The 27241-nt window shown below is 40.9% G+C and overlaps 1 protein-coding gene across 17 annotated transcripts in view; it reads left to right on the forward strand.

Annotated features, from left to right (window-relative positions):
- sorbs3 (sorbin and SH3 domain containing 3) overlaps window positions 1-21412 on the forward strand; it is a 32069-nt gene extending 10657 nt beyond the window's left edge. For 3 of the 17 annotated variants that reach the window (XM_080433092.1, XM_080433082.1, XM_080433091.1), the window contains exons 2-22: window positions 4020-4095; window positions 4492-4554; window positions 5660-5851; window positions 6205-6283; window positions 6733-6872; window positions 7100-7163; window positions 7925-7966; window positions 8079-8166; window positions 8671-8779; window positions 11120-11173; window positions 11287-11394; window positions 12110-12165; window positions 14430-14518; window positions 15415-15476; window positions 15745-15791; window positions 16190-16304; window positions 17342-17467; window positions 17705-18256; window positions 18633-18736; window positions 18892-18998; window positions 19676-21412. In XM_080433092.1, coding sequence (XP_080289218.1) covers window positions 4084-4095; window positions 4492-4554; window positions 5660-5851; window positions 6205-6283; window positions 6733-6872; window positions 7100-7163; window positions 7925-7966; window positions 8079-8166; window positions 8671-8779; window positions 11120-11173; window positions 11287-11394; window positions 12110-12165; window positions 14430-14518; window positions 15415-15476; window positions 15745-15791; window positions 16190-16304; window positions 17342-17467; window positions 17705-18256; window positions 18633-18736; window positions 18892-18998; window positions 19676-19737 — 2271 coding nt within the window. In that variant the 5' untranslated portion in view covers window positions 4020-4083 and the 3' untranslated portion in view covers window positions 19738-21412. Of the gene's footprint in view, window positions 1-4019; window positions 4096-4491; window positions 4555-5659; window positions 5852-6204; window positions 6284-6732; window positions 6873-7099; window positions 7164-7924; window positions 7967-8078; window positions 8167-8670; window positions 8780-11119; window positions 11174-11286; window positions 11395-12109; window positions 12166-14429; window positions 14519-15414; window positions 15477-15744; window positions 15792-16189; window positions 16305-17341; window positions 17468-17704; window positions 18315-18632; window positions 18737-18891; window positions 18999-19675 lie in introns of those variants that run through there. The other 14 variants (XM_080433098.1, XM_080433096.1, XM_080433097.1 and 11 more) reach the window with 9 other exon arrangements.
- Window positions 21413-27241: the final 5829 nt, after the last annotated feature.

Consider the following 27241-nt stretch of genomic DNA (forward strand, 5'->3'; position numbering starts at 1 on the left):
GGTTTCAATTAGCTTTTTTATGAACTTGAAAGCTTGATTCAAGTCAATGAATTGTCATTCAACTGGGGATTTTACTGTGTACGCTTCAGGCAGTTGTTTGAGATTTCACTTTATTTATATTGTTGTGATGATAATGACCTGATTGGGTCTGTGTTCAGAGATGATTGCATCTGTGTTATGTCTGAGCAGTGATGGTATTATTGCACAATCCCCCATTTCCTGTATTTTCCCTGTTGTATAAAATGGGTTATTGGGAGATGGTGACTCAGATATGATGACATCGTTGTCTGGAACCACTAACACGGATTCTGTCATTCTACCATCTTATGAGCTTTGTGCTGTGCAAGGGCACAGTGCCTATAGCTGTCTAGGTCTTGACCACAGTCATTATAGACACTAATGCTCACTGTTACCCAGACCACATGGAAAACTCATCAGTCCAACTGCTCTTGGACTGCTCTCTGCCTGCAGAAGTAGTTCACTCATTACTTTCCTCCTAAACGGCCAGAACTCGTCATAAGTTTCGCAGGAAAACAACCACCAAGTTGATTTGAAAACCTAACGCTTGCCGTCCTTAACCCTAACATAAGCCTCACTGGAGGACTAACTGCAATTTAATAGTGAATGGCTGACTTATTGATAATTGTCTATCCTTGATTGTCATGGATAATCCAACTTTTAACTTTTAACAGCTTTATTGAAAGAGGGGAAACAGCCCAACTTTTCTTTTCTTTTTTACATTTATTTTTTCCTTTCTTTTTCTCCCTATTTAGTCCTAGGGAAAGCACAGACAACCATGTGTCTCCTCTGATATGTGTGACGTTAAGACCGCTCTGCATGCAAAGGTACACGCAATTCCTCATAGGAATACCAACCTGTGGGAGTCGCTAGAGGTATAATATAGAGGTATAATATAACTAGAGGGCGGATTGCCCCGCCCCCAGCTATTCATTTCAATGAAATTGCTCAGTGGCGTTTTGAAGCACCCGGAAGTCTGCCGGAAGTAGAAATATTGGGTCGATATTGAGTCGTTTTGAGCGGCCATAGAGTTATGAGCAGGCGCACTAGTGTCCTTTTTGTGTACTACGTCACAAACTACCTCCATGAACGAGCCTGTGTGTCGAGCCATGAACACGAGATATTTATTAAATACACTGGAGATGCATATGTATATACGTATAATATGTTTACATATTTATATTATATTATATATATTTATATGTATGTATGTATTTCTGCATGTATTTCGCCCCGCCTGCAGGTACAGCTTTGGCCACTGGGGCGGCGGCTTCTATGTTTCTCAGCAACTCTGGGGGCCTGGATTGCCCTCCTTCCCTGGCGGCTCTATGCACAGCAGCCATATTGGAAATAAATTGGCCTCTTCCTTCACATGTCTTACACTGCCTGACTCTGTTGATTAACTAATTAATTTAGTATAATTGGTAAGACCTGTGAAGGAAGTAAGGAAGAGGACCAATATGGCTGCTGTGCATCGATAGAGCCTCTAGTTGTAATGCCCAGCCAGGCCGAGGCAACACATACAATGCAAAAACAGCCCAACTTTAAATGCTCATGCATAGAATGGAGAAAGCTGACCTATACAAATGGACACGCTCAGCAGCACTTATCAATACTTTGTTTATGAGCAGCAGAAGCCAGGACTGTGCAGGTCTTTGATTTGGTTTCCATGCCAACTCTATTATGGGCCGTCTGAGCCACTGTAGATTAGAGGTGCCTTGTACATGAGCGGAAATGGCCTCCCTCTCAATCCTTCAGGCCTTTGATGTTGAAACAGCAGGCTTAATCTGATTTTCCAAGGTGCCATTGATTAGGTCCTGGTCTCAGCTTTCAGTGGCTGACTTTCTCCAGACTGTCCAGACACTCAGGTCCTTAGTTCTTTCCGGTGGTGGACAGTAACAAAGTACATGTACTTAAGTTGAGTACTGTACTTAAGTACATCTCTTGAGTATCTCTACTTTACTTGAGTATTTGTATTTTTGGATACTTTTGACTTTTACTCCTCTACATTTCAAAGACAAATATTGTTATTTTACTCCACTACATTTCTAGGGAGGTACATATCTTCATATTATGGGGGACAAATGGGACACAGACAGGCGGGTACAAATCCTCGACACTATGACTCAGACATATCGGTCGTATTGCGACGTGTAGGAGCATTGCTTTTTTAAAGCAATGCATTGATATTAAAAAATAAATATACTTTGTAATATGTATTTAAAAATCATTTACTTTTGAATACTGAAAGGGGAATACCACTCATTTTCACCATTAAACTATGTTTTTTTATATACCTTAGAGCTGTTGTGTGGAAATAAGAAAAGTCCCCCCTTCTGTGCTGCCTAGAACCGGATAATCAATTTTTTGGGGGTTGTGTGACAACTGACCAGTGATGTACGTAAGCTGTAGTCTTTGGCCTGCCCTCTTGGCAGCCTGCAGTCTTGAATGGGGATTTTTACTTCCAGCAGAAAAAGTGCTGCTTGAAAATAAACATAAGACTTGTTAGAGCATTTTCAGCCAATGCAGTTATATCGTGTACAAGTACTTTGTCTTGTGAAACAGAATATATAATCATATATGCCATTTTAACTACTAAGAATTACTTGCAAAGCTAGTAGGAGGAAATCCTACGTGATGTAAATACCCTTATTTGGACTGGTAACGTGATGATTTTTCTAAACGAACGTGATAACGTGATGACGTTCTGGCACCTCATTGGAAGGCTATGGGTGACACTATAAACATCATCACATTATCACATTTGTTTAGAAATGTCATTATGTTACTGCCACGGAGGGGTTTCCTACTTCTGCATATCCGCAAAGCAGAATATACTTGCTTTGCAAGTAAATCTTAGTAGTTTATAATGACATATGATTATGCTGAGTATTATGTTTATTTTCAGCTGTAGTCTTTGGACCACCCTCTCTAGGCAGCCTGCAGTCTAGAATGGGGATTTTACCGTAGTACTTTAACTCAAGTACAAATTTGACAGAACAACTTTCACTTGTAGTTGAGTAATATTTGACCGGTAGTATCTATACTTTGACTCAAGTACTGGTCTTGAGTACTTTGTCCACCACTGTTGTCCAGACACTCGGTTCCGTAGCTCTTTCCTGGACAGCATGGCAGGAAAGAAGCAGACATTGTGAGTCACAGCCATTGTTTTGGATGGACTTTTGCGTTGGTAACAAGGAAAGGACAGTGATGATAAATGTCCCACTTTGGAAAGTTGTATAATGGAACACATGTCAACTTAGTTTAGGAATATTTGATTTATGGTTGAAGGGACGTTTTAGGAGCTCACCAAACTAATAATGACTCAGACTCAAACATTTAGCTGAACACTAGAATTGATGGGCTCAGATCAGTTTAGGAATTTGTAAGGTACACAAAGATGAGGCCCATGTGTTTATTTGTATTATCACATGGATTAACCTAAAGACGGTACAACCCATCTTTAGGTGTTGAGAGATCTAACAGAAAAGAAAGATGCCGTATTAGTCATTAAAATAATTCTTCATGCCTGTTGCAGCATCAGCGTATCAAGAGTGCAGCAAGTATATACTGTACAAAACAAAATGTATGTACTGTATCTGAAGGCTTAATTCATGCTTCGGACACTCACACCATGGATGCTTAAGGCTGACATCTTTGCAGCTCATCAGATAACCACATTTCTGCTTGTCATGTGATGCACAAATTAGGAATAATCTAATGTTCGAAAGAAAGACAAACAAGTGTGATGAAACAGGTCACAGCTGAAAATAGCTCCAATTGGATGAAGGCCAAAAGAAAGGCCTCCCTGCACCCATTTGTTGCTGGAGTCAAACATCAATCTCATTTGCTTTTATATGTTTTTAAATGTTGGACACGCTAGGCTAAATGAGATTATTTATCTGTTTTAGATAATTGTAAATGGCAATTAAAAATAAAGACCATCTTCATGCGAGAGGAGGGGTATGTGTTCTAAATAAATGTCTTGTTTTTCTTTGCAGATTACTCTGATGCTGGGTGGGATTACTTTATACAGTATCTGATACAAGGATCATAACAGATGATATGCAGTCTCAGGTAAAGCTATTTTGTTGTCCTTCTGGACTAATGCCAAATCACTTCTCTTCAAAACATGCTGACATAATTTGTTGAACAAATGCACTTTTATGTGAAGGCCAACATAACACAGTGGTAACATTAAAGGTAGGGTATAAGCGACATTTTTGGAGAAAACTTAACTTTTTTTGTTAAAAGGTTAAAGCACTATTTTACAGTTACATTTCCTTGAAAATGGCCTAGTTTGGGTCACAATGTCACACCTTGGAATCAGTTTCACGGTTAACCACTTGTGCCCTATCTTTCAAAATGTATCAAAAAGAAAAGAAATAGCCAAACTGCAAGTGTAATAATATAATAACAATGATATGAAATGTAAAAAGGTTAAACCTTTCCCCTATGACATGCCCAAAATAGGGACGCCAAGTGATTAACGTTTGGCCACAGGAGTGTCCCATGACCTCCAGCATCCACACAGAGGTGACTGACTAAACTCAACCTAATACTGTGTCATATGACAGTGTCGCTGACCAAAAGTAACTGATTTTCAACAAAGAAATGAGACACGTCGTTTTTTGTTTTTGTTGAAAATCTGGTTGTAAGCAACACTGTCGTATGATTAGAAATAAATGAAACATAACATCACTGATACCCACAGAGGAGAGAGGGGAGAGGTAGACCAGACATCAGCAAACAAAGGTTTGAGGGGTGGAACAGTCGCCATGGAGACCAGAGGAGCAGGGGAGTTTTTTTTTATATAATGCTGCAGGACTCTGAGGTTGACATGGCCGACCCCTTAACGACCCCCTCGGCCCCAGCGCCGCCTCCTGGCCTGAGAATAGGCAGGCCCTGCTGAATAGGTAGTTAATGGGCTCATAATGGGCCTCTCCTGTTTCAGAGCCCTGTTCTGCACCTTCAATGAGGCCTTTCTGCACGCCGCTGCAAGAGATGATGATGAAGTGGGTGGAACGGCACTTCCCACTGGCGCTGTTTTAAATAAATTAGGGCCCCTTAGGGCCCCTTTCATTAGGGGACTTCCCGGTGTTTTTTTTTCTCTCCAGAGGAAAGGCTATGTCGCTAACAAGTTATCATGACCTCCCTGAGACAGTTTTGTTTGCCTAAGGAGGACAACAGGAGGGCATGCCAGTGCTGTGTTCATGCGTTGTTAGTTTTTTTGTCCATTAGAACAGTGGTTTTCAACCGGTGGTCCTTGAGGGGGTTCCAGGTGGTCCCCAGCCACCTTGGTAGAGAGTTGGTAACCAAATGGACCCTTATAGATCTTTAACTCTATAAGGGTGCTCTGTGAGCTCTATGAGCGTAAAATGAAATCAAATGGAACCTTACGGGTCCATTTGGTTTCATTTCACGCTATCAAGAGTTAAATTATTGTTGCCTGTCATCTCTCCTATGGTAACAACATCAATACAGCATCCAGATCTCATCCAACGTCAACAAAATATAAGTCTGGGGTCTGAGAGGCTAAATCTCATCAAACGGTGGTCCGTGGCTCAAATGCAGAATAAATAATGGACCTTGATGTGAAAAGGGTTGAAAACCACTGCATTATAATCTTCTCTATGTTCAGCAACAGGTGGAAGCGTTTGACCATCTGAATGGCTCACGGATCGTCTTCTCTGGTGATGGAGCTCCGTTGGGTCAGCAGCAGCAGCTCCTAACGTCTCCAGAGGTGACCCAAGAGGTGGTCATTTCCCCTGGGCTTCCGACTCCTCCACTGAGTCCTTTTCGCTCCGCAAGACTGCCATCTGGGGAGCACAAGGCAAGTAGCACTGTCTCTTCTGTGTACAGTGTTTATGTCTGGCTTAGCTTAAATGTTCATAGAATTCAGCATACAAGTGCTCCTCCCTGTGGAAATGTGAAGCATCACAGTTTAAATGTAAGGCCATGGAACAACACTTAAAATGTCTGTCGGGATTACATTTTATTTTATTTTATTACATTGTATTGTTATCCGATGGATATTTATACCCCTTTCAAGGTCTCAGAAATAGTCCAGAGATATTTTTATCATCGTCGAATAGGACTGAAAACATATCTCTGATATTTACAATTTATATTTCATGATACTGTTTTGGTTTTATTTGAACTGAAATGCATTTTGCCCCACCCCAGGTCTCGGAGATAAACGGGACCGGCCCAACAACTCTTAGCTTTGGCTTTAGCTCATATTATGGTCCATCTCAAACACATGGTAATGTTGTTTATTTTCAAATGATTACTTTGCCGTCTAATCAAATCACAATTAGTGGAATGAGAGAGAGAGAGAGAGAGAGAGAGAGAGAGAGAGAGAGAGAGAGAGAGAGAGAGAGAGAGAGAGAGAGAGAGAGAGAATCTGATTAAAGGGAACATCTGGTAGTGAGGGGAGATGTCGAGCCCCGGTGATTAATTTCTTGTCGTTTTGTCTCACTGTTTACAAGATGCTAAATAAAATCTGAATTGAATTAAATGTAACGTTGTACAATAGCTTGGCTTTATGGATGTGTTATGTTTCAAATGTGGTACAGTGTGTTTACTGGCTTACTAAAGATACTGCAAGTCACTAGCATACTGTATATTATTCATATAACTACTGTATAGCATGAACAATGTAAAATGTCATCAGTAACCACTTATTGATTGACTTCTTGGCTTTTAAACCAGAAGGTTTGTCCAATGGTGGCCAAGCCATGGGCTCGACCACTTTGCCACGCAGATCAGCTCCAAACAGAGAGGAGAGGCTGATCAAATTCTCAGGGATTGGCCCTGTGGATGAGACTGGGATGCCCATCGCCTCTAGATCAGTAAGATGCATATAAAATACCATGTGTAATAATAGTAATAATAGTGATAGTACTAATAACAGCAACATTGTATAGTTTTCTTCTCGGACACACCATCCACAAACATTGTAGTCTGTCGCTTTGAGGCGAGCCTGTCATTTCCCTGCTATGTTGCTACTGTGTTATTTCTCAAAGCCCTATTCGGCAGAGTTGTTTGCTTTCCTCAACCCCCTTCTGTCCTTCACCAGAGTGTGAACAAGCCCAGAGACTGGTACAAGAGCATGTTCAGACAGATCCACAAGAAGACTGAAGGTAAGAAACCTCCTCTTTCCCTCCCTCCCCTCTCACACACTCGCTCAATCTCACAGAGAGAATTCCTCTCCGTCAATGTCACATACAAGTGAGTTGATGCAGGAGAAAGATAATTTGAGAGAAGACATGAGGAAAGTAGAAGAACCCTGCAGCCTTACAGCGTTGCTACCCCGTTAACTACAATAATCTCTCCCATATCTCAAATCCCAAATCAGGCTATTAATTTATCTCTGTAATTGAAACGCAGCCCTTGTTATTTGTGTGGTTAGGCGTATAACTGCAGACCTGCCAAGATTTGAGTGCATCGGGCTGGATTTACTCTGTTTTAGAGGATATTGTTATCATTCCGCTGATGTGTTGTATTCATGAATAGAAAACTGAGGTCATTGTGGTGGAGTAATCACAAATTAGCCAACCCATCAACTCGTACTGTAGTGTACAGTACCTGACGCTATTGAAGTTATTCGTATGCCCAATAGAAAAATAAATCGAATTAAGTTCTGGGTCAAGACTAATTCCTCTGAACCACTGAATACAGCATCATATTTTTTGAGTTATTGCTGTAGGATTATGACAGATCTACTGGGACATGAGAACTGCATGGACCCCTTCTTGTTGATTGCACTGGATGACAATGTATGTAATTGTAAGTGAAATATAGTGGTGGGTTAGGGTTACATTTGAATTACTTTTAGTGCACTGAAGTGAACACCATTGTTCTGTAGTGTACCTAAACTCTTCTTGCCCTATCTGTCTACCAGAACTTGAGGAGCTGGAGGATGCAAAGCGATGGTCGTCTGAACGTCAGTAAAACCCTTACACTACCAAATTCTAAATGTATCTACGGTCCTGGTTGAATAGATGATAGATCTGTTTTCACCTAAAACTGTTCCGTATTATTCTTCTGATCCTCAGGGATCCAGTCATCTGCCAATTCGGAAGACGGGAACGAGACAGACAGGGACCTCTTTAGATTGAACCCACATGGAGCACTCCCCGATTGGTGAGTTTGATCAAACAGATACAGTGCACTCTAAAATCCTGAGTGCTCCTCTAACTCTGTAAACTAAGTCTAACCAAGTTAAATGAACACAAGAGATTTTACTGTGCAGCAGCTTATGCCAATACATTTACACATTGCTGGGTTGAAATAATGACACAAAAAAAAACGAGGATAACAATGTGTTAAATGTTCTTGGATCCTTCCACTGGAGAAAGCCTGGAAGTGAGTTAATGCCTTGACTTTTATGTGAATACCAGCTTCAATCCAGCCTGTGAGCAATAGGGGGTGGGGGTGGCAAGTTTGGATTTGTTATTACAGGTACTGACAATGAAACCATGATTAAATAGCTGTCCACGGTGTGTGTGTGTGTGTGTGTGTGTGTGTGTGTGTGTGTGTGTGTGTGTGTGTGTGTGTGTGTGTGTGTGTGTGTTTGTGTGTGCGTGTGCGTGTGCGTGCGTGTGCGTGTGTGTGTGTGTGCATGCTTTTTGGGGAGGTGTCTTTCAGGAGTAAAGATGTAGATAAGCTGTCAAATGCAGGAAAGCAGCACCCTCAACCCAAGAGCATATATGACTTTGAGCCTGGACAGAACACCGCCTCAGAAAACCACAGCCAGGTGAGGACATTCCAAAGAGCCATGATGTCACACAGATTACTAAAGAAATCCAGGATGTTTGTTTCCTAGTGGTGACCTGCATTTATGTTTCCTGGTAATTTCTGAAAGATGTTTTCTTGTACAGTTCACATTTGGTTTCCTGGTTTCTCCTGAAAAACATGTTGGTACAATTCTCCAAGCTGCTGTAAGATTTTTTTCTTTTTTCTTTTTTTTTTTACTTATTTTTTATTATTTTCCAGGTAGAAAATTCAATGAACAAAGAAACAAGTATGAGAATGACACAAACACAGAGAAATAAAATGAAATGAAAACAAATAAAGTAAAGACAAACAAAAAGACAAACAAAATTGTGTTGAGGGGGGGCGTTAGAACACAGGGATTAACAAATGAACGGATTACAATCTTTTCTTTTTTCTTTAACAATCAATCAATGAGTTACATTTCTCATCAAACAGTAAGAAGTCCATTTCTTCCATTTCTTCGCATATTGTTCCGCTCTCAGCCTAAGAGAGAAGGTCAGACTCTCCATAGAGTCTATCTCATTGACAACTGTAATCCAATCTTCCTTGGTAGGTGGTGCGGCCTGTAGCCATTTCCGGGTGATGGCTTTCTTACAGGCTGCTGTAAGATTTATAATGGGTGGTTGCTGGATTTGAAAATTGAAATGCCTTGTAAAACCTTTACAATACTTCCTTCAGCATGAGTTTGTGGGGGTGAAACAGGATGGTCAGCTTTTCGCTATGGATTAAGTTGTGTCAATACCCCAGGAATCTTTCAGTTGAGTGCAATTGAAATCCTGAGTCTTCTTAGGCAAGGTCATTCAGTGGTCAGTGCACCTTCTTCTCGTGCACCTTCCCGTGTGCTTGTTTTTGCTTTTATTAAAGGAGATCTTATAGGTACCATTCTCTCATAGAATTATCTACATAGACATGAGTTACTTTGTGGTTGTCATGAGCTACTACTGTATGCTACTATAAATCAGTAACAGTGACACTATGACACGAGGTACAGTGATTGAGTTTGCACCTTTTTTGTGTACGGTACAGTATGTGTACGTTCCCCCGTGTATGAATACCTCAGGTGATTTAGAGAGCAGAGCATTTGTCTGGGCCTTAGCTTTTGAATGGCTCTTGTCACAATGTCCCAGATCTGGTGCAAATTGAGCCGAGCGTCTGTGCGTGTGAAGAGAAGGAATCTTTGTTTCCACTCCCCCATGGGAGCTGAGGCGTCTTGTGATCCGTATTATGGTGTTAACCTCTTGTGGTGAGTAATGGCTCACAGCATGAAGACTTATTTAATTTCCTTTAGATGGCAGGAGCCATGGGGTCGTCGTCCTTTCTTGCCATCCCCACTGGACAGGGCTTTATAAAAACCAATGAGCACACAGGCCATATCAGGTGCTGCAGTTCTTCACGATGACATCATGGGTTGAGATCAGAGTGAAGATGACTATTGACCGAGGGAAAGGCTTGGGTGTTTAAGAGAAATACTTTAAGCCAAGAAACATGCAAAAAAATCAAAGAAAATAAAGAGCAGGGAGTCTGTGGTTCCTGTCCAGCCAAACCTTTTAAAGTAGTACTTGATAGAATCATGTGATGGAAGCCTGGGTTATTGGCCCATAAGTCTTTGTAAAGTAGGGAGGAAGGGAATTTTGGCTGGCTGATGTTGTGTTTTTGGCTGGCCCTCTTAGTGCCTTTGGCAGACTGTCATAGTGCTTATAGACTAAATTAAGTAAATCAAGTTCACTATAATTTGGACTGAAGAAACATACTTGTGGGCGCTTCCTGCAGCCCTTGTTTGTGCTGATGTCTAAACAAGCCAACCTGAGCTCCAGTCCAGCCTGACAAGCTGTCCCAAAGATTCAGAATGTCTTTGGCTTTCCGAAGTATCGCTCCACCACAGTTCTTAAATAAGTTGTTTTGTGCATGGGAAATAAGTGCTGTTGCTTTTGATATGCCATCATATTTCATAATTAATGCACGTTTCAGATCAATATTTGTAAACACAAATAGACACATAATAGATGTAAACTACATGTTTAGTCGTCACCAATTGCAAGTCATAAACAAAGAGCAGGTGGTATAGTAAATGCAATTATAGATTAAGGCTATAAAGTATAGTGCCAGTAGTGTCAAGTTGTTTCTTTACTGTATATCAATGGCTTGATAATACTTTCCTTGTACCACTGGCATCTTAATCTCCTTATTGTCTCAGCAGAGTTTTAATTAAAACCTTGAAATAAAACTCTGCACATCTCTCCTTGAAAAGATCCTTGTACTAAATTATTCAAATACCAACAACTACTAAATAATGTTTGCTTGTTTTGTTTTTTGTCCTTAGGATCATCTGCCCTTGAGAAAACAAGCCGAGAATCCCCGTTCCCCCTCGATAGAGGTGAGCAGTGTTGTCGACATACTTTAAAAGCAGCCTTGGTTAGCTCCAAATAATCTGATTATGTATTAGTTGTTTAACTTTACCCTTTCGACTCCAACGCTGCTGTGGCTCAGGCCAGCCTGGTCTCTGAACTGAGCCGGTTTGAGGCTGAGCTGGACTCGGAGATCCAGGGTCTGGAGCGCAAGCTTTCCCAGAAGAAGCAACGTCGAGGCCGGGGTGAGGTACTGAGCCCCCCTCCTCAATCTCTTTGCTGAAGCATCCCCGTTGCTCCCAACCAGACAGAATCCTCACCCAAACTTTATCCCTCACCTGCACCCACCTACCTGATCAGAGTGACCACCTTATTCTGCTTGCTAGCTTTGGCTATGTTCAGCCATTCTGTTCAGTTCTGTGACCCGGCTCACATTCCCACAGAAACTCTCCCCCCGTCTTGCACTTGGATGAGCCTGCTATCCTAATCACCTGCCTGTAACCTCCCCACCCCACTCCCGAAGTCCCCAGCAAACACAAATCTGCCTGCCAATGAATCACCATAGGCTGATTTTTTTGTTCAACGCTGACAGAAATAGATCTACTTTATTGTAAGGTTCATGACTTTAGCGGACTGTTGCGCTTGTTTTTAGAAGGAGATTTGAATGATATCCTCCGCAGTGAATGAAGTCGATTCCCATGCTTGAGTTTTGCTTGATTGTAATCAGCTTTGTGTGATGTAATTGTACTTCACATTAAAAGAAATGCTTTGAAACACATTCTAAGCAGAACCTCTTGTATTCAGAGGAGTGTAGGACCCAGGGGATTTCTACAGTACCTCCGTTGGGAGTGGTCACCACCTCCACTCTTGTCTGAGTTGTTGTGAGATTTCCTCAGTGCTTTAAGACACAGTAATCTGAGTGGTGCTGCGGTGGACAGCATTCTAATGCAAACCTCTGCTTCCAGGAAGCCCGAAGCACTGATCCAGGACCTGTTGTGGGGACACGGATCACGCAGGATAGGTGAGTGACAAATCTATGAAATAAGTATTACTTTAGTTAGTAAAATAATGTGTTTTTTCAATATATGTGTTCAACAGCTTGTCCTTAAGACAATGTTGATGTCATGACAACTTTTTATTGTGTCTGCTGTTCTGCTACTCATTCATAACCTGTCATTGGTCATGTTAGTTTTATTTTAAAAAAAAGCTTTGCAGGCATCAAGTAAAAGTTCAGTGTTACCATTGATACTGTGCTGTACACTGCATTGTATTGGCTCAGATGTTTTAGCTCATGTCACACTGCTGTTTAATTACAGTTGTTTTGGTACAAAAGGGTGGGACTCTTTTCTCCCATTAATAATATGTACTGTACTGCACTGCCACTCCCCCCCCCCCTCCCCCATTCTAGAGCCCAGAAGCTATTCAGTTAAGAGTAATGAAATGCCAACCAAATGCAAGTCATGTGACTCTGGAGAGATGTTTTGTAGTGCGACTTCCTGCTGCTTGTCTGTTCTGTGTGTTATGTGTCTGCATCCAGCAGATAGCCTCAAGTCATGTTAAAAACAGGGACAGGTTAATGGATAGGCTTGGGTTAATCACCACATACCTGACCCCATGTGAGGCCAACTCCAAGCCTCTTAATCCAGTTAGGTATTGCTTCATCAAGTGAGAATACCTGAAAACTTGCCGTCATGCATAGCCTACCGCTGCCTGCTATTTAAAAAAAACAGTCATTGTGGACAAGTCATTGTGGAGGTTTGGCAACCTCACCAAACTTTGCAGGGGTTTCTCCAAGTTGGATTGATGATTTTACGCATGTGGCTTGTTGGAGATTCTGCCCTAAATGCGGTTGAACTTTAACCACTTAAACCCTATGCACTTAATGTACCAGACTTTTTCCCTCTCTATACCTTAATGTCTTTGCTGAAAATAGCTCATATCTACAAGCTTACGATGCATTGTGTTGTGAGCTAGATCAGCACTTTTCCCCCCCAAATGTTTGCCTATTTTCACCTTTTATTTGCCTATTATGACATGCCTAGAATAGGGTAGGGTTCATGTAGTAACTAGTTGAGGTGTAATATTTGTTGGTTGAAAAGGTAGCATTCTACATTTCTTACCCAGTGTGTAATGCATTCCGGGATGGTTCAAACTTTGTTGTTTGCTAGGTTGAGATCATGTGTTTTTGCCAAGTGACCACTTGTCTACCAGGTGGCTGAAGGGGGTCTGTTAATGTGCCTGTTGCTAAGGAGATGTGAAATGGAAAAATTGTTGCTTTTTACTGCTTCCTGTCATTCAGACAAGTTACTTGGCTTCAGGCAGCTGTATCCAGCTGTAGTGCAACACAACCAGTGGAGGAAAGTAACTAAGTGTATTTACTCAAGTACTAGGCCTATACTTAAGTACAATTTGGAGGTACTTTTACTTTACTTGAGTTTGTCAATCTTTCAATACTTTATACTTCTACACCACTACATCTCAGAGGTAAATATTGTACCTTTTACTCCACTACAATAAGTGAAAAACTTAATTCACAAGTTACTTTAAATTTAGATTATAGTTACAAAACATGCATTAACCAATTAAATCCTATTTTTTACTTCAGCTGTTTGAAAATAGCCGATCTACAAAAAATTGGACACATTCCTGAATGATTTGAGTACTCTTACTTTGGGACTTCAAATGTATTTTGAATACAGGACTTTTACTTGTAACAGAGTATTCACGCATTGTGGTATTGCTACTTTTACTTAAATAATCAAAACAAAGCTGTTCTTCTACCACTGAACACAACAGTCAGAGTGTGTGCATATCACTGGCAGTTGTGGGTAGAACACTCTGGGTTCAATGATTGTCTCAGTTCATCACATCATCACTGTGGGAGGTTAAGCTTTAGAACTCCTTAGAGAAGTGTTTATTAAAAAGATATTTGCTTATTGAAGCATGGTAAATTACTTTCACGAGGATCAAAGTCAGTCAAGACAGAGTGCAGGAGACACATACTATCATCTGCATGATGTACTGGCTATTCACCAACATCCATCTCTTCGCCATCTGATCAGTTACTCTAACTAGATGCAGTGTGTGTGTGTGTGTGTGCGTGCATGCGCGCGCGCGTGCGAGAGAGAGAGAGAGAGAGAGAGTGAGAGAGACTCAAAACACTCACTATCTCACACTCTCTTATCAGGCCTCTCATTGAGCATTGAGTGGGATATTTTTTTAAGGGACCAGACAGCATCATTATTTTATATAATATATATATTTTCCTCTTGTTCTCTTTCTCAGCTTTTTGACAGCATCAAAGCAGCCCTTCCATCGTTCTATTGTCCCATCACCCTCTCCTGCCCAGAGGACAGCCACAGCTCCCCCACATGGTAAAGATATGTGTTCTTTAGCAGAGAATGAACAATGTGCACATCAACAGTATAGTCCTGGTATGTGAGGTCTACATCTAATCTTATGTTCTTCCCTATTCCCTGTAACAGACATGCAGTCTGTATTTTAGTTGAATCTCTGTCATGGCTGGGTCTGAGTAGCATTAGATGGAGTAATAGTTGGGGTAACTGACTGGCTGGCTGGCTGGCTGACTGACTGACTGACTGACTGGTCAAGTACAATCCATTACTTGTGCACGCTTTATGTACAGTTACATCATTAAATGATTCAGTTCTTGAATGATGTGCTTCTTCCAGTTGAGTTCATTGATATCCTCTACAAGACATTTAGTCGTACTGTAATCAAGTCTCTAATCTAATATATTTGGATGAAAGTTTCCAGTAATTCAATAGAGCGCTCATGGACTCCTGATTCCTTTTCACTGCCTCTGTTGTCTGCTTGACTGGTATGACAGATTGTGTGAGGTTGATGCAGGCACGAAGAGGTCTCCTGGATTTAGTATAGGAACAGAGGGTGCATGGGCGGGGAGGAAGCACCGAAACAGAGGAAAGTGGAATTTGTCCGGAAGACCTGATTAAAGATTAGCTTTATCCAATTGTTTTTCTTGGAAATTAGTCCAGAGAGAGCCAGCTGCAAACATTTGCCTACTTAACATAGCATGCAGTGAACTGTTTCCAACTTCAAGTTCCTTCCACCAAATGCAGCTTTGATTACTTTTTCCAGTACAACAATGGGTTCCAAAATAAAGTTTGGAAAAATGTACTGTATTTAATGAGGAACCATCTTGCTGACCATTCATGTATCTTGATATACTTGAATGCTTTTAAGCTTTTATATCTGCTGTGTTTTGCCTCCACTTCACTTTGCTCTACAGTAGAACGCCTCTCCCCAGCACATGACACAATGGAGCTCCCAGCCAAGAGAGAGGAGAAGAAGGTATGTTCATGAGAACGCCAGAAGGTCTGGTGAACTGTGAAATGTGACCTTGTTTTGTATGCGTTTTAAGCTTTGGTATTTCACACTTTGTGGTCTGAATGAATTATTTGTATTGTGCAAGTCAAATTGATTAAAAAAAAAGTTATATAGTTATATGAGCTCCATTTGTACTATGATGAATTGCACATTGGAAGAATTCTCACATTTTTATCTGTATCGATTTTCTCTCAAAACCCTCTGTTAAGTTCTTTTGTGTTTCTTTGTACAGATGAAAGCAGCGAGAGCCAAGTTCAATTTCCAGGCCCAGTCTCCCAAGTGAGTGAAAATGTCTGAAGATAATTTAATCATGGTGTTCGCATTTGCTGATTTTTTTAAAATAATGATGAGAGAGAGAGAGAGAGAGAGAGAGAGAGAGAGAGAGAGAGAGAGAGAGAGAGAGAGAGAGAGAGAGAGAGAGAGAGAGAGAGAGAGAGAGAGAGAGAGAGAGAGAGAGAGAGAGATGTTTACATGCAAATGAGTATTAAAATATACATGCTAATGTATGTAGCATACTGTATAGTTGCTAAAAATGCATATACTGTTCTAGGCATTTACATGTAGAGCATTTTGTACCATATCTATTATAAACTATTGGGAAAGCTTTTCTCGTAATCAAAACAGTACACCCCTCATGCAATATATTTACTTGAAATTGCACCCCTTGCTCTTTCCAGAGAACTGACTCTGCAGAAAGGGGACATTGTTTACATTCACAGACAGGTGGATGCTAACTGGTTTGAAGGGGAGCATCATGGGAGAGCTGGCATTTTCCCCACAACTTATGTGGAGGTATGTCTGTTTACGTCTAATTTTTTGAGTAAGGACTGCATTACATTGTTCCACAGCCGTGAATTATGTTATGATACAATTAAGCGATAATTCACAACAGACCATGAAATATTATATCATCACACCTTAGGCCCAACATGAGCAGTTACCAAATGGCAACATGAAAATCATAGATATATCCCAATTAAAACAATTTGAATAATCTATTTACAAGGATAATTTCTGCCTGTGCAAACAAGGTGGTTGCTATCCCTTATAACTGCATTGAAGTTCCTGAATATTGTTAACAAACCTTTAAACTAGCCATCATAAATGTGAAATGAATCAATATTGAGCGACTAAATGGCCTATTTTTTTTGCCTAAAATGTAATTAGAAACTGTTGTTATTGGACCATATAGGTGAAATAGAGATTTCTAGACAATTCATCATTGTTCTTTTACGAAGCCCATTTCCTTAAAACTACATTAGCAATGCCCTCCAGCTGGCTGCAAACAGAAGCTAGGCGACAGTGACACTGAAGAAAAAAGAGAAAAGGGGTTCAAATTGATGGCAAAAAGGTTAAAGGCACTCAAATTAAAAAGCCTTTATTGTATTGGCTAATGCAAAGGCAAAAATGATATGGTGTAGGCCTACCTATGCAAAGGCACACACTACAGTCTTCATCACAGTGACTTGGCGGCACATACTGTAGCAACAAACTTGTTGTGTGTGCCCAGGGTAACAGGGTTTTTTCTTGGCGACGGAGTGGTACAGAACTGTACAAAGGCAGACTTCATAGCCATGGTATATGGTCATTATACCATACCTATCAACCAATCAGATGTGTGATTTGACCAACCCGTTTCATAATGTCCAGGGCAGTACATACAGGACAATACATATAATTTATAAAAGATGAATGGATGGATAAAAGTAATTGCATTATTATATTATATATATATTGTATCATTTTAATGACATAGGAACTTTAACCACTTTGTCTGGGTACCATAATGTTCGTTATCTAAATAGCCTACGGTATGTCGTCCTGCACAGATTCTGTCCCCTACAGAGAAACCTACTCCCATCAAGTCACCGACCATCCAGGTGTTAGAACATGGGGAGGCTGTGGCTCTGTACAACTTCAATGCTGACCTACCTGTGGAGCTGTCTTTTCGCAAGGTGAGAATTGACTTTGTTCATAACATCTATCATGTTCGTTACATAATCTTTCATGGGGCTCAACTGGATGACACTGCAATTAATGATTTGAGTTATTGATTCACTAATTTATATAACTTACTTTAGATACATTTGCAAATAGCCTTCTAAACTTCAGATGATGCTTCAGGGTTGAAAGTATCCCCTAAGGTAGGCCTACATTGTGTTTCTCATGCGACTTATGCTGTTGTCCTCTAGGGAGAGATGATCAGTGTGACCAGGCGTGTTGACGACCAGTGGCTAGAGGGAAGGATCCCAGGCACCAACCGGAGTGGCATCTTCCCCTCCAACTATGTCCAGGTCAACAAGATGCCCCGCACCAAATACTCTACTGACGAATACTCATCGGGCCCCCTGTCTCCTGGCTCTCCTGGGCCCCAAAGTCCAGGACGCCCGCTCCACTCACCCTGCCCCCGATCACCGCTCTCCCCTCTCACCCCCACCTCCCTCAGCCCCGAACCCAGTCACTCCCCCCTGAAGCCGTCCTCACCCGTCCCTTATGGCTGCACAGGTTCACAGTCGCGCTCACCCACCCAGGCGTCCCCATACAGGGAAACAGCCAGTCTCAGGCTTCACGCCCCCCCCAACCACGCTTCACCCACCAGCCAGAACAGCCACTGGGGCGGCTCGTATTCAGCTAACCAGAACTCCGTGGCCAGAGCTGTCTCACCTTCTGCTCTGTCATCAGCGTCTCTTCACAGACTAGGAGCAGACACAACCACCACCTCCAGATACACTGATATCACACAGGTCTGCACTCCCTGCTTTACGGTAGAAAGGCACACTGCATGATCACGCACTGAAACTGGTATAATTGACGACTTTCGTTCCTGTTACATATCGAAAACAGTAATATTTGCTATCTGATGTAAATATTTATAAAACAACAATGATTATATTCTCAAGTTTGAAAAGCAAAGGTGTAGATTACTCATAACTTTAAATGTCATCCATAACATGTTTGTTATGGATGACTTCTGACAATGATTTTTTGATTATTTTTTATAGTGGATAACTTATTTTGGATTTTTTTGTGTTGTCCATGTAGTGGATGGAAGTGCAGTTACTCGCCAGTTCCTAATATCGTATTTCATAATGCATCAAATAAAGTTTCCATTTCTTCTAGGGTGGAATAGCAAAACAAGATGCTCAGTCTAACCCACATGTAAACTCATTGCCCCAAATACAAGTGTCCAATAACACCGGGTCGGCAGTGGTTCCAAACAAACCGTAAGTGTATGATATTTATTTATTTCATAATTGATGTATATATTTATGTTTAAACCATAATCACGTGATTTGTTGCACAGTTTTGATCAATGTATTGCATCCTCACTGAATCAGTAATTCAGGCCATTTGATTGGTTTTGTGTTCTCCAATTCAGATACAAAGCCGTTTACAACTATAAACCACAGAATGCTGATGAGTTGGAGTTGAGAGAAGGAGACATTGTTCAAGTGATGGAGAAATGTGATGATGGCTGGTTTGTAGGTAAGGAGTTAATTTGTGACATTTTAATACCAAAATGTGTACGAGTCTCCCATCTAGTGGACTCAATGGAATATTACAGGACTTACTTGCAATTCTGACAATGGACTTTGAATGCACACACACTGTAGAACAGGGGTTCCCAAACCTTCTCAGCTCGAGACCCAAAAGAGAAATTTGGTGTCTCCGCGGTACCCAAACTTACTCAAACATATTATGAAGTAATCAATTAAGCCCTATTTAATCATGAAAATAGCAGATCTTGTAATAGCAGAAGCTTGTAATCTGCTATTTTCACTATAAAAAAAAAAAAATGACCCATAGAAATAGGTTAGCGACCCAAAAATGGGTCCCGACCAATTGTTTGGGAATGCTGTAGAAAATGGCTTAAGTAGCTGTAAGGCAGAAACCTTGTATCTCTATACTAAATGTTTTTATATTTTTTTGTATATTTTATGTCGTTTGTATTATACTTGGTTATATGACAGACAGTGTCACACAAAAGCTGTGAAGATTGCTGATCTACAAGCTCTCAACACATCGCAATGTGACTTTCTTTTTCTTTTTGTAATGGTTTCCACCCCACAGTGACAACATGTTTTGGTATTTATGTGTATCCTCATATTTTTCTCCTTTGTATTGCATTATGTTCACTTTTTCCATATTCCGTTTCTCCACAGGTACGTCAGAACGGACTCGTGCCTTTGGGACTTTCCCGGGGAACTATGTAGCACCTGTTTAAGTCCCTCACTTCCTGCCTGCCCACAGTCAGCCAGCCACCTGGACTGATAAGATTTAGTCCCAGTGTGCTTTAAACAGCAAGCAAATCACTACAGCCTTCATGACCAAGCCTTGCTCTGCACTTCAACACTTCCTGTAGCACCCAGCACTCCCAAACCTGGTTTTGTCTGCAGGCCTGCATGTTCACTCTGACCAGAGACCAGCTGAGCACAGCTGCTCTGCTCTGTTTCCCAGAAGCAGAGGTGAAAGCAGGAACATACATTGTGTGGTTTCTCACCTCACCTCTTTGCATGTGTGTGTGTGCGTGCGTGTGTGCGTGTGTGCGTGTGCGCGTGTGTGTGCGTGCGTGCGTGCGTGCGTGCGTGCGTGCGTGCGTGTATACCCTGTGTGTGCATGCGTGTGTGTATACCCTGTGTGCATGCGTGAGCGTGTGTGTTCCACAGAGCCTTGGCGTGTGGAGCACATACAGTGTACACCACTTGAGAGGAGAGAGTGAATACCGATGAGACTGTTTTAAACAAAGAAAGGATTTTTTTGGGGTCCCTCAACTATTTGCAGCTGGAGGAAATTTGACATTCTGCCTCAAAGGACAACAACACTCCTCATGTGGTCATATCATATTCCCTCACACAGTGTGCGTGTGTGCTCGCAGTATGATGCTACAGACTGCTTTTCTGTCACCACGTGTGCCATGGCAAATCACAAAATGCCTGAGAAAAGGAACCACATTTTGATGTCACGTGATAATGTGATGAATGCTACTTTAAAATGTTTTCCCCGAAACTTTATTTCAGATCTTTGCAAATATCCTGTGTGAATTGGAGGCTACGTACAGCAACGTGACCACCGGCATTAAAGCACAAAGCAACTTTGTGCTTTAAATAGTAAGAACAGATGGCTTCAGTGATGTCTGTTAAACTTCCAGCCTTCCATAAAACGAATACAAAATGTTTGAGAACATTGAATTAATGCAGAAATCAGTCTTAAAGTTATTTATTCTATTATATGGCATTTTGTCTTTATCAATTCTGTTCAGGAATGCCCTCCACAAGCCGAGGAATGTCAAATTTTAATGTAGAGGGGAAATGCCAATCAGAAGGAAGATGACTTGGTTGTACGAACACTTAAGATTTATGATATTCTGATTCAAAGGCTAAACATCAGTCAGATCACACTAACAACTGTCCATCCATTTTACTACAATCCAGATAAACCGTCCACAGCAAATGAATGGCTTCCTAATGTATTGCATTTTTTTATATTTGTATTAATTGTAACATTTCACTTAGATTACTTTTAGAAACACAACCCAAACTGCTACTGTATGTTTCTACTGCAAACTGTGTTTGCTATTACTGTTTTTCACAGCACTTTCTTTGCTTATCATTTTAACACTCTCACTAGGCCAAAATAAATAAATAAATTGGCCAGGTTGATGGCAAGACTGACATGTAAATCTATTAAGAAATCCTATCATGAAGTCATTTGCAATGTCAATTTCACTGTAAATGATTCTTCGTGTAGTAGACACAAAAGATGATTGTACAGTCTTTAAGCCTTTGTTTTCTTTTAAATTAAAAGTATAATATATTTTCCGCATAAAACAATGTATTTCAATATATGGTACGCATACCTTTTTGTAATAATTTGAATAAAAATTACAGAGTGATATCAAATATGTTGATGTAGTTTTATTTGATTATTTTGTTAGAATTAGGCTACAGCTGGCAGACACAGCCCATGTATCAGAAGAGTATTTAACCTACTATACAGCATAGAATCTCCAGCAATGTTATTACAAGCTACAATGTTATCGTCAACATCAATCAACACACCAACAAACACAACGATTATGCTAAAGTACGCCATCTAGTGGGCAGTAGTCTACTGGACACAACGATTATGCTAAAGTACGCCATCTAGTGGGCAGTAGTCTACTGGACTGACATCATTGTGGTATAAACAGGTAATATTGAAGGCTACAGGTCGAGTGGGAACCTAAACATTGTGGGCACCTCAATGATAAATTGGATATTTTTTTCCTAAATGTAAAAAAAAAAAAAAGAATAATGATTTAGAAAATGGTCGGACAAAAGCCTATGATTGCACAGTAGTCCCTCCATAATAATCAGGTCTAAAAGAGTTTCCATTGAGTCTCCTACTGACCTGACCGGGTCATCGAGTTATTGGCTTAGGAATGCGACAAAAACAAAACATCTCCATGAATTCAAGGCTTCGTGGCGTGTGTAATCTGTAATTGATAGAAAATAAGTATTTTTAGGGGGTGAACTATTCCTTTAATGTAGCTTAATTAAGAATGATTTACCCCCCCCCCCCCATTTATAGGCAAAATGTAAATATAAATGAATTAAAAAACACTACATGTTTAGAATGAGGTTTAACTGCTGCTGTACGTTTTTAAAGGATACAGCCTCCTATTGTACTGAAGGCTCCCCTTATCTTCAGTTTGAGCACTAATCACAATGCGCCTGTAGGTGGCGCACCGACACAAAATGCAGATAAATAGGAAGGCGTTTGAATGTGAATAGATGGCTCAATTATCAGCCTGGTACCACCGTCCTTCCCCTTTATGTGTGAGACACGCCCCGCATTGGAGTTTCTGTCAATCCGTTTATTTTGATAACAGCACGTGGCACAGTGAGCTCATCCCCCTGTGCGTGTGTGTGCGGGGTCTCCACAGGTGCCACAGTGCGTGTCATTCCCTCACTCTCTCTGTCGGAAGCTACAGATCCAAGAAGTCCATAGGGTTGTTCGGCGTTTGGTCGTGGATACATTAAAGCTGGGGGATTTACTGTGTACAGAGGAGCCTCACCTCCCGTTATATTTACACTTTGGATCAACTGGATGTTCATTCTGCTGTGTGTGCTTTACGTTGGAGGAGCTCAGAGCGGTGAAGGACCCGCAGGTGTAAAAGGCACGGTTCTGTTGTTCACCCTATAACTTTGGTAAGTAGCCTCTAGGCTTGTTGACATGTATTAATGGCAAATTACTATTCAATATTGTGATTGTAAAACGTTTCCGAACTTATGTGATTTGGCATAACTGATGAAATTCAGCAATAAATAAATGATCTGAGCAAAACAAGAACAATGTTTTTAAAAACTCTTAATTTTATTTTTTTCAAAATGTTGTAAGACACAGACTTAATACAAGAAAAAAAAAGACAATAAATAAAAAACTGAAGCAAAAAACGAAGGCAATCAAACAAAAGTGGTCATGGGACATTCAGTATGTCAATAACAGAAACATATGTTTACAGGATTTGAGATACAAGAACAATGGTATTTTGATGATGTCATTTCATTTGCCTCTTAACACCTATAAGCTCTTTAATCATGTGGGAAACATAGGAGCAGCGATGCATGCTTGATTATGATGGATGCTGAGTAAAGGCTACACTTATAGTGTATAGCACCCACAGGGGGTGTCTGCATTGGCCAGTGATGCAGAAGAAGGGGAAATGAAGGTATTTGCAGTGGTGTAAAGTAACTAAGTACTTGATTGATTGATTGAATACTTTATTAGCAGTTTGGGGGGAAAAAGCACAGGAAAGTACAGTTTAATACAAGGTCAGCTAAGAGGATTTAAAACCCAAGAAAGCCTATGGCTTGTTTCCTTTGGAGTCCTTAGTATGTACATGTACTCAAGTACTTACTTAAGTTACTAGTAACTTTGTAGATTTGTATTATTATTACAAAACCTACATTAACCACTTGAGCCATGAAGATCTGCTATTTTGTGAAACAGACATTCTGCATAAGGAGTACTTTCTACTTTTGGTATTTAAGTACATTTTGATACCAATACCTTTGTACTTTTACTCAAGTACATCTTTCACCACACACCACAGAAATGCTTTGTAACTTCCTACTTCACAAAATGCTTCACTGTTTGTTAAATCTTAAAATCCAAGGCAGATGGCCATGCATCTTGTGCCCATATTAAATCATCATTATGATTTATGAATTGGATCACTGGGCCAGGTGGATTCTACAGGGAACAAGATGGTATTCATCATGTCAAATTAGCTTAACTTGGTATGCTGTTGTTATCTTCCCATTTATCCTTTTGAAGAAAATGTTTTATTCAGCAAATATATGGTTCAAGTTCAAGCCAGCTCATCTTGGAATGTGTGTTTTCCCATTGTTCAAAGTCTCCAGGCAGCTCACTTCAAGTGTTTAGAAATAAACATACCTGGTAACCTGGGTGGTAGTGTGTTTGGCAGGTGGGAAAGTACTTAAGATGTCTCTCAGGGTTCATGTGTTCCCAGCCAGCCCCCCTGACTGCTGTTTGTGTATGGGTCTTTCCTCCATTGTGCTTGTGCCCGGCTGCCTTTCATGTGCGCTGCTCTAAACTCCCCTCCGCTCACTTCCAATTGTGCCTGTTTCCTGATGGCTTTTGCCTCTTTGAACGCACTGTACTGTTCCAACTCAGAACTGTAACCATGCAGGGACTGATGTCGTTTTTTGTCAAGATTAAGGCAGTATAAAGTTGCCTTTTTTCCTCTAGCAAGTAGGATGAGTGCCAACTCATTAAGCTTTTGACTCAGTGAAGACTGAGGTTTTCCATTTGTTAAATTGTTTGACAATTCTTCTTGTTGAAGTTTTGGATCGAAAGCAACAGCATTGCTCCACCCCTAGTCTGCAGTTTCTGGGGTTCTTGGTTTGTTTTTAACCCCAGAAAGTTGTTAAGCTTTCACTAAATACTCTTGAGGTCGTATGACTGACAGATCGTTTTTCTCTCACTGGAAATAGGAACTTGTGTTTGTATCGTGGTGTGTGAGATTTATTTTTCGCAGTCTGAAAGATGAAAGTCCTTTCGTTGCTCACACTTGTCATTTAGAGCTCTTTAGAGCTCTGTGGTTTTCCCAACTTATGTGAGGCAAGAGAATTTCACTATGGTGTTGACTGTTGGGTTGTTGTTTTTTCACATCAACGTCTCTAGAACTGACTGAGATGAGCTGGCAAAAAAACAGATCCTTCTCCTTCCTCACCACAGTCACTTCTAACAAGCATCAAAGAAGATTGCGATCGTGCTGAGAGATGCATGGTTGTTGCAACAAGATACGTAGAGCAAGTGGGTTCCAGGTACCCCCAGGGTTCCTTGAGGGGGTTCCAAATGGACCCTTACAAGCCTGTAACTCTTGATAGTGTACAAACCATAGACTGTAAAAAAAGAATGGACGAAGCTACGCCATTGGTTTATACAGACCGTACATTAAGCCGATAGTTCAGGAATCTTTCAATATCGCGTCATATCCTGCAGAATGCAACCAGACCAGTATTGGTTGGGTAGCTTGTCAATCAAGGGCGGGGAATGAATGCTATTGGTTGGGTAGCTTGTCAATCAAATCATCCCGCCCCTCCTAGAGCATTGCCTTCTTTATCGTTAATTTTAAAATAAATGGGACCATAATTTACCAAAACGCATATCATGATGATTGAAAGGAGACTTTAAACTAGCGACTGGAAGCATATAGTATGATGCATAATGTTTATTAAGTTAAGAAAATGAAGTCTAAAGTTAGTCAAAAACCCATCCGCTTGCAGGGGTAAAACAGCGAAACTACAGGCCATTCATATGAACTGTCACTTGAACCCTCTTCCTTATTCGATTCAATTTCAAAGCAGGAAGCTGGGCCCTTGGGTTCCATTTGTACGCTTTCGGAGTTATAGGGGTCCTTTAAATTAAACCCCTGACACACGTGTGATGAACTTGAACAGAGTGGTGGGTGGCTGAACTTCACTCTGCCTGCCTTTTTGTTGAGCTGAGCCCTAATGGTGCATGTACTGCAGAGGAGGTGGAGATTTGGCCTGATTGCTGGCTGAGTGGCCGAGAGTGGAGTGTGTTTAGGGTGAACAGATGTAACATGATCTCCAAATGATAATGATGATGATGCTCAGCAGAGCAATAAGTGGAGCCAGTGCTCTGGTGCTGTCCTTGTCCTGTTCCACACTGCACACTTCACAATACATTCTGCTGTAGCAGGGAGAAACCTGTCTCTGCAGTGACCCCAAAGGGCAATAAAAAAGGTTACCGTATATATCTATATGTATATTCTTTTTTCCCCAGTCAATAACTCTACCAGTATAGTATTATGGAATAAGATCCCACAATGATATTATGTAACCAATTGAAAATACATGGGTTTATTAGCAACCACAGTTAAGAAAATATAATTATTTGTCAATGTGATCTCATGTCAACCAACACCCTTTATTCTCATTGTCTTAGTGATGGAAACTATATTGGACCACATGGGTGTGATTGGAAAATGCAGAGAATGCTATTCCACTCCATTCATCATTGGGGAGAGGTTTGTCATTGCATTCCTGTCTTTCTATTCAGAGGGCGTGTGTCCAGCAGGTACCCATCCCTTAAGCAGCCCTCAGGTAGGTAGAGCCCTTCCCAAACGTGCAGGTCAGACCCGCCAGCTGAACAATATCAGTCACGCAGGCAACCAGGACTGTCACACTGCCAAATGGCCGCAAACAAGAGATTTGTAAAGTGTGATTCATTCAAAGAACATTCCCCTGCAGCCATAGTGGTGGATCTGGAGTGTTCCTTCACATCAAAGTTCAGCCGGAGCTTTCACTAGGATGAATTGCATCTGCTTTGTTAATCAAGCCACTCTCTCTGTACTAGCACACTGGGAGTCATTTGTTTTACGTTTTGATCCAGTGGACTTTCCTCCCTGAGCTACAGGATAAGAGGAGCAGCCTGCATTAAGCATGGTTCTCTGTATAATCAAGAGAAAGTTGAGCAGTTGGATCCAGGTTGCAGTCCCGACCAAGTCAGACATGTTCATATCTAGTGCTTGTTAACATGTATTTAACAAGTCTCAACTGTCCCATGTTTCTGTTGATAAGTTATGTGTCTGACCTGAGTCACCTGACATCTTCTTTTGTAGGCAAGGGATTCTTATTGTATTTGTACAGAGCAAAATCCTGAGTGAGAGCTACAGTATGGGTCCGCTTTTGCACTGCCAGGGAATGAACACTATGGGTTTGCAGTTAGTTTGTAGGCCAACTACTGTACTGTACATGTTTCCTTCAGATTAAACACACAAACATTGTTGTTGATAGCAACCTTGTAAATAATTATTAAGTCATTCTGTAACGTTGTTATTAGCATTACTGGTATTGCTATGGTTAAGCATTCATAAGGTCTACTATTTTCTATAATTTGGATGTGGTGACATACTGATGAACCTAAAAACCTCACCATGGGCGTGTGAGTGTCATTTTGCCATACTTACCTCTTCTAAATTGCACACAATTTCACAGACTTGTTTTGGCAAGTTTCACTCACTCATCCAAAATTACGTCTTCGTGAAGTCATGGTAAACAAACATAGATTAGGTAATTACTCTTAAGGCTCATTCAGTTTGTTTATACTTGATCAGATACATGGAATGTTCATATTTAAGTTTGTGTGTCTAGTCTACCACAATTAATTTTAGTTACAGTTTTACCAGATATCCA

Source organism: Gymnoscopelus braueri (genome assembly GCF_963280865.1).
Source record: "Gymnoscopelus braueri genome assembly, chromosome: 7".
Lineage (NCBI taxonomy): Eukaryota > Metazoa > Chordata > Actinopteri > Myctophiformes > Myctophidae > Gymnoscopelus > Gymnoscopelus braueri.